This window comes from Tachypleus tridentatus, chromosome 1 (genome assembly GCF_004210375.1).
Source record: "Tachypleus tridentatus isolate NWPU-2018 chromosome 1, ASM421037v1, whole genome shotgun sequence".
NCBI classification, from domain to species: domain Eukaryota; kingdom Metazoa; phylum Arthropoda; class Merostomata; order Xiphosura; family Limulidae; genus Tachypleus; species Tachypleus tridentatus.
Genome location: NC_134825.1, coordinates 45762883 through 45770925, shown reverse-complemented (window position 1 = coordinate 45770925; position 8043 = coordinate 45762883). Strand labels below are relative to the sequence as shown.

General features: G+C 29.1%; 1 protein-coding gene across 1 annotated transcript; it reads right to left on the bottom strand.

Moving 5' to 3' along the window:
• Positions 1-289: 289 nt before the first annotated feature.
• LOC143247416 (cuticle protein 10.9-like) lies at positions 290-2242 on the bottom strand. Its single transcript, XM_076495481.1, has 3 exons — positions 2094-2242; positions 1629-1748; positions 290-880 (listed from the first exon to the last, which is right to left on the bottom strand). The coding sequence occupies exons 1-3, from the start codon at positions 2100-2102 to the stop codon at positions 530-532; spliced, it is 480 nt and encodes a 159-aa protein (XP_076351596.1). The 5' UTR covers positions 2103-2242; the 3' UTR covers positions 290-529.
• Between the last annotated feature and the right edge of the window lie 5801 nt (positions 2243-8043).

Here is an 8043-nt window from a genome sequence, read left to right as displayed (position 1 = left end):
GTCGTTTCTCTGTTGTTGTTCTTTTTTTGCTATATGCCAAATGGTATATGAATGTGTAATGTTTGATATATCAGACTAACAGAGAATGAAAAGTCGTGATACATAGAAAAACGTTGTTACAAAGTTCTTTAAAACCTTACATGAATAAACACTATTTGGCTTGTTAAAGCTATTATTAAATTACACGAGTAAAAAATGAAACTAATGTGTCTGTACTGAGGCCTTGAATTTGTTACACTATAACATCTTTTTCTTTAAAAAAAACATACAAAATTTCCAATACATAAAATGTAATTTTCAAAACACTTTATTGCACAGTAACACTACAGAATAATTTAGGTTCATAAACATAGCATAAAGCAATAATTTATTAAAACAACAGAAAAACAAAGCAACCTGGAACTGGAATTAACTATTGGCATGTATACGTTGAACCGACATAAACAATTTTGTAACAGTAAACATAAAGATCGGATTCAAATATTTTAAACTTAGTTATTCTTCTACAACAAAACAAACTTATATATATTTAAGCGTGGGCATAGCCGTAGGCCAAAGGAGCGTGGTAGTAGGGAGCATGTACGAGTTTGATGATTTTTTGGACAGGGGCAGCCTTGACTTTAACCACAGGGGCTTCCTGAACTGACACCTGGACATCAGCAGGGTTGGCATTAGCAGTACCTGGTTCATTGGTTTCGATGGATGGCTTGAATCCACTAGCATCAGCTGTGAAAGATACTCGTCGGTAGAGACCGTTTGCATCTGTATAAGAGTAGCTGCCAGTGACGGCGCCACTTCCATCTCCAGACTCCTGGCGGGACTGAGTGTTACCATCGTCGTCCTTGGTGTCGTAGCTGAAGTCAAAAGGTTCAGGCTTTTCCTGATTGTACAGAAAATTTGTATTATAGCTTAATATCATATTTAATGTTTGTAAAATAAAATAACGTCCATTATTCTTAATGTTTCATATACTACCCTTGAAACTATTTAAGATATGTGAAACAAAGTAGGATTTGCAGCAAGCAAAATAATATAATAATGCAATGTATGTTATGACCAAATGATAATTATTTTCTATACCAAAAACAAATCTGACTTCAATGAAGTTCATTTGTTTCCAAATATCGAAATGAGAATAGTCAATGTATTTGATATAAGAAAGATAAACCTGTAAGTTTGGTAGTTTACTGAAATACATACCCTATATTCCGAATATCTTCTATAGAACTTAAGTTTTATTGATACCTCAATAGGGTAAATTATGAAATTTAAAGAACAGTTTTCATCAGGCTCTATAATGAGCTTTATTATCTGTTACGAATTCATATGTTTAAGCTTCAAACTTACCCCACCAATATGACAATAAATTATATTAAGTCACGTTCTCTAATGAGCACATAAAAACCTGTATTTGGTAACATTCTATATTGTCATCCTTACGAGCTGGTGAGACTGACATTGCTCGAAATATTAAGTTTATGCTGGTCATGTTTTCAGTTTTCCAAATTGATGTCAGGTTAAATGTTTCACTCAAGATTGAATTTGTTCCTAGAGAACACTTTTTGAGTATCTATTTTTAAAATATTTCAGTCTAAGTTACAATATATATATATAATAGACAAACTTACAACAGCTACAGCTTGAGGCGCAGGTTGATAAACTGGAGCATGGATAACCTTAACAGCTGGGGCAGCGTAAAAAGGATAACCAGCATAGGCAGCTGTGGCCAACATACACAGAAGAAGTACCTGGAATCAGAAGGTGATGTATTATTTCGTTGCTATATTTCTTTGCTTGGTAAATAAATAAAATAATTTTATTACGTTTTACACTGAGAGTTTGTATTATATTTAGGTATAAGACCATTAAAATATAATGAAATATTGCTGAATACTTTGGAGTTTTAGTTTCTATATTTTATATATTATAATGAACATAAAATAAGCATTTCAATGAAGACGTATCTCAATAATGGTCGGATATTTCTCTAAGATAGTAGTTATTTTTAATTTAAGAAACAAAAAATATATAACTCATTTTTAGTTCTTAATTATTTTATAACTGTACACAAAAACATGTGAAAAAGATTATACCTTCAGCATTGTGTTTTCTAAATGGACTGTAATTAACGGAAGACTCGATGAAATGTGCTGACCGTTGCTACACTTGGTAGAGAGCGTGGTCAGAAAACATCTTTTATACCCAATTTTGGCCTAGTTTTGATGGTAGGGAATCGAGGCTGATATGCTGCAAGAAAGCTTGATAAACAAGAAATTAAGGATGAACGAGGATGGGAGTGGTGAAAGTTTAGTTTAAGCCTAAGGGAAGGGAGGGATTGGGCCAGTTTTACAGAGAAAGTGCTCAATAAGTTATGTTTTTTTAAAGCATCCAACGAAATTGTAAAGAAAAAATATTTTTTGAGATTGTTTTAGCTGAACGATACAACATGGTCTATTTTGGTGGGCATTGAACCATAAATTATATTGTTATGAGCCTTCAACCTTACCGATGGACCATAATAACGCAAATAGTACTACGAACAATATACTTAAACAGTTATATGATAGATGCGTGAAATAATATTTGTTGTAATATAAATTATGTAATTATATTGTTACCGAAAGAAGCCAGTGTCAACTAGATGTGTTTTAATAATATTTTTATTTTTTATCATTATAAGTTGACTGATATGGTATTAATTAAGCTCTATCTGTTGTTGTAACAATCATCAAATTGTGATGATTAATTATCCCTCTGTTTTATTGTTTTCTGTAATAGCTGATGATGAATTTGTTGGAGTTACTTGTACCAAATGGATATGCTATTCATATATATATATAAAGGTTAATATATGAGTGTATCTGTTCTTTATATTTTTCCACATTTCCTGATCAGTTAATACTAAAGCTGGTGCAGTGATATTGCATAAAATGGTAAAGGATATGGAGGTTGAACCTTCTTGCTTTTCGGTAAGAATAACGTTGCGCATTTTTATTGCACTTGTAATGTATATTATGTTAAGAAAATATCGAAACACAACTACTTATATATATATCCTATTAGAAACGAGTGCCTAATATCTCCCCTCCAATGGACGGTTAACCCAACTAGTGTGTAATAAAAGTGATTTTTGTTTTTATTTTTACTGTATTTCCTGTTTACAAATCATTCACACACAATACCTTTCATGCTTGTGAAAAATCACGAACGAAATTATAATTTTTCTTTTTCTTTAAATAATTGAGATGTACATCGAGTATACAATAAAAATGTTTAAGCAAGAGAACTTGTGAGACATTCTGGTCGCAGTTAAAAGATTATAAGTAGTTTTAAGAGAAGTAGTTAAAATATTTTAAGTAGTTTTTAAAGTAGCAGTTTTAAAATTAGCAGTTAAATGAATCTTAGTTGTTTGAAAGGTAGTAGTTAAGAGATTCTAAGTAATTTCAAAAAAGCAGCTAAAAGATTCTAAGTAGTTTTAAAAGAAATAGTTAAAACATTCCAAGTAATTAGTAAAGAAGCCGTTAAAAAATTCTATGTAGTTTGAAAGAAGTAGTTAAAATATTCAAAGTACATTTAAAATAAACAGTTAAAATATTTCAAGTATTTTTAAATGAAGTAGTTAAAAGATTTTACACTGTAAGTAGTTTTAAAAGTACTAATTAAAAGATTCTAAGTAGTTTTAGAAGTACTAATTAAAAATTCTAAGTAGTTTTAAAAGAAGGAGTTAAAATATTCTAAGTAGTTTTAAAAAACGCAGTTAAAAGATTTTAAGTAGTTTTCAAAGTAGTAATTAAAAGATTCCAAGTAGTTTTAATAGAAGCAGTTAAAAGATTGTAAGTAGATTTAAAAGTTTCATTTAAAAGATTATAAGTAGTTTTAAAAGAAGTAGTTAAAATATTTAAGTACTTTTTAAAGTAGCAGTTTTAAAATTAGCAGTTAAATGAATCTTAGCTGTTTGAAAGGTAGCAGCTAAGAGATTCTAAATAATTTCAAAAGAAGCAGTTAAAAGATTCTAAGTAATTTTAAAAGAAGTAGTTAAAAGATTGTAAGTAGATTTAAAAGTGGCAATTAAAAGATTATAAGTAGTTTTAAAAGAAGTTGTTAAAATATTTTAAGTAGTTTTTAAAGTATCAGTTAAAAGATTTTGAGTAGTTTTAAAAGTAGCAGTTAAATGAATCTTAGTTATTTGAAAGATAGCAGCTGAGAGATTCTAAGTAATTTCAAAAGAAGCAGTTAAAAGATTCTACGTAGTTTAAAAAGAATTAGTTAAATATTCTAAGCAGAATTAAACGTATCAGTTAAAAGATTCTGAGTAGTTTTAAAAGGAGCATTTAAAACATTTTAAGTAACTTTAAAAGTAGTTGTTAATTGAAAGATACTAAGTAGTTCTAAAAAAGGCAGTTGAAAGATTCTAAGTAGTTTTAAAAGAAGCAGGTAAAAGGTTTTAGGTAGTTCTAAAAGAAGTAGTTAAAATATTCTAAGTAGTTTTAAAAGTATCAGTTAAAAGATTCTGAATAGTTTTAAAAGTAGCTATATATGATTCTTAGTAGTTTCAAAAGTAGCAGTTAAATGAATCTTAGAAGTTTGAAAAGTAGCAATTAAAAGATTTTAAGTATTTTCAAAATAAGCAGTTAAAAGATCCTAAGTAGTTTTGAAAGAAGTAGTTAAAATATTTTAGTAGTTTTAAAAAAAGCAGTTAAAATATTTTAGTAGTTTTAAAAGAAGCAGTTAAATGAATCTAAGTAGTTTTAAAAGAAACAGTTAAAAGATTCTAAGTACTTTTAAAAATAGTAGTTAAAAGATTCTAAATAGTTTTAAATAGAAGTTAAAAATTAATTATTTTTAAAAGAAGCAGACAAAAGTTTCTAAGTAGTTTTAAAAGTACAAGTTAAAAGATTCTAAATAGTTTTAAAAAACAATTAAAAGATCCTAAATAGTTTCAAAAAAATAGTTAAAATATTCTAAGTTGTTCTAAAAGTAGCAATTAAAAATGTCAAGTAATTTCAAAAGAAGCAGTTAAAGATTCTAAGTAGTTTTAAAAAAGTAATTAAAAGATTTTACTTAGTTTTAAAAGTATCAGTTAAAAGATTCTGAGTAGTTTTAAAAGAAGCGGTTAAAAGAATCTTAGTTGTTTGAAAAGTAGCAGCTAAAAAATTCTAAGTAATTTCAAGAGAAGCAGTTAAAAGATTCTAGGTAGTTTTAAAAGAGTAGTTAAAAGATTCTAAGCAGTTTTAAAAGTAGCAGTTAAATGATTCTGAGTAGTTTTAACAGAAAGAGTCGAAATATTTTAAGTCGTTTTAAAAGTAGCAGTTAAAACATTCTAAGTAATTTCAAGAGAAGCAGTTAAAAGATTCCAAGTAGTTTTAAAAAATGTAGTTAAAAGATTCAAAGTAGTTTAAAAAAAGTTTAAAATTTATGTATTTTTTGAAAGAAGCAGTTGAAAGTTTCTAAGTAGTTTTAAAAGTAGGTGTTAAAAGATTCTATTAGTTTTGAAAGAAGGACTTAAAAGATTCTAAGTAGTTTCAAAAGAAATAGTTAAAATATTCTAAGTTGTTCTGAAAGTAACATTTAAAAATTTTAAGTAGTTTTGAAAGAAGCAGTTGAAATATTCTGAGTAGTTTTACAAGTGGCAGTTTAAATATTGTAGGTTGTTTGAAAGTAGACAGTTAAAAGATTCTTAGTAGTTTTAAAAGAAGTAGTTGAAAGGTTCTAAGTAGTTTTAAAATAAGCAATTAAAAGATTATAATAGTTTTAAAAAACAGTGAAAAGATTCTAAGTAGTTTTAAACGGAGTTAAAAATTTAAGTAGTTTTTAAAAGAAGCATTAAAATATTCCTTAGAATATTTTCATGTACTTTACAACGTTGAAAGTGTCCCAGATGGACGTTTCAGCTGTAGACATGTATGTTTATGGGTATATTTCTGTCATACTTCTATCATATTGTATGTATAAAAAAACAATCTTAAAGTTCTAATTAAGTAATATATTGTCTCAAGACACACAGTAATGTATCATGCGGCCTAAACAACCTGCAGGACACATTACATGTTATTAAAATGAGTTGTAGTTTAGCGATTTTCTACTTTTTGTAGCTTGGACTGTGGCAATCCAATCCACCCCATCTTCTTTCTTCGCACCAAAAACGTACCTAAGTTTTACAGATTTTTCTCATATTTATTACGCTAACATATCTTTATAACTTACAATTAGTTGTTGAATTGCTTATAAATATAAACAAGTGCAAAATTATTGAACAAAAACCGCTTACAATTAACCAAAGTTTTAGCACACGGCTTCACAAAAAGTCACTTGAGCTATCGGTCTAAAATTTTTACAACAGCTTCGTGTAAAATCAAAGGTGAACCGTTTTCAATTTTTACCCTTTGGATTAAAGACAGCGATTTAGAACATTAAAACTATAAACTTAAATGACTCGTAGATATATAAACATTGTTTAGACAAAGCAAACTAGATTAGTTGTTTCTAGCTCAGGTTTTCAAATGGGTGGAAGGTTGTTAATGGTTATTCATTTTTAGCATTAAATTTCATGAAAATCTTTCGAGAACATTTTTGTTTATACTAGAAAGAGCCTGACCTTCCACTCTGTGTGTGTGACTAGTCCAGAATAATTCCACAACTTTCCAAGGTCAGTTATCTACATACTGTAAGTACAATACATGTTACAAATGGTGTGTTAGTGAAATAAAAATCTCCCACCAGTGGCTCAGCACTGACTCTAATGTATTCTAACCCTAAGAGTCGAGTTATGACCCGAAATTGGAAGAGCATCGATAGCCCATTGTATAGTTATGAGATTAATAATAAACGAAGTCATATTTATAAGAGTTTGTTACAAATATGTTTTAATTAAAGGAGCTGTCTGAAATTGCAGACATTTATGTGGAAATTTAAAGAATCTTTCTATAGGTTCAAATGTTTTGTTTTACTAGTAGCTAGTATACTGTGAATCAAATGATTAATCGTTCTCATATCATTGTTGGAAAATAACGAGTTCCATAGGTCAGATTGGTGGGTGTGTAATAAGAATAACAATCAAATCACACTATTCGATCAATGTAGAGTAGCATAGGGACTGGCATATCGTGCAGCCGATGACTTAGCTACATTTTATTTAATCTATTAGCTCAAAACGACTATACGCAGGTGACCCTTTGCGTAGATTTTTGCGAAATTCAAAATCAACATTACACTCCTAATGGGGTTCAAGTCTTATATAGTACAAAGTCTCTTATCAAATTGGCTCGACATGGTCAGGTGGGTAGGGCGCTCGACTTGTCACCTGATGATCGCGGGTTCAAATCCCCGTCATACCAAACATACTCATCTTTCAACTGCGGGGTTAATCTCACTGCTCGTTGATGAAAGAGTAGCACAAGATTTAGCTGTGAGTGATGATGACTAGTTGCTTTCCCTCTAGTCTTACACTGCTAAATTAGGGACGGCTATTACAGACAGTCCTCATGTAGCTTTGCTCGAAATTAAAAAAAGACAACAAATAAACTCTTAACTAATCAGGAAATAAGTGTATTTTTCAGAAATATCTTCTTATGTCGTTTTAGATTTGAAAGTCTAAAAATTAATTCGTTAAGATAAGTATATCAGCCTGCATTACAACACCTAATAGTTGTTCCATAAGTTACTCTGTGTATGAATATTTTCGGACGAAGTTTACTTTTGAACCATAAAGTGATTGCTTTTTGTTTATTTTTAGAAATAATCTTTTTGGAGCATTTACAGGTGATTGTCAGGCAAAATATTTTAAAACTAAAGTATTTGTTATTAAAACTTTTTTTTGCACAGTGATTTTGGATAGATCATTAATAAGTTATATAATAAATTTTTGTGTTATACCTCATAAATAAGAGAAAATCATGGCTTTTATGTAATGTAACTTTTTTTATAACATCAATCGGAAAACTGAAATTATGCCATATTTTTATTAGGGTTACTGTTAGATCACAAACGAGAAGTTTACTATGATGAAATAGATAGATATCTTTCTTGAGGTAACGAACCTCATTT

Bases quoted from the DNA above. Each gene is read 5' to 3' on its own strand.
- LOC143247416 (XM_076495481.1), bottom strand. The intron at 881-1,628 runs GTAAGTTTGTCT...CTGTACAATCAG, and splicing joins CGCCTCAAGCTGTAGCTGTT to GAAAAGCCTGAACCTTTTGA.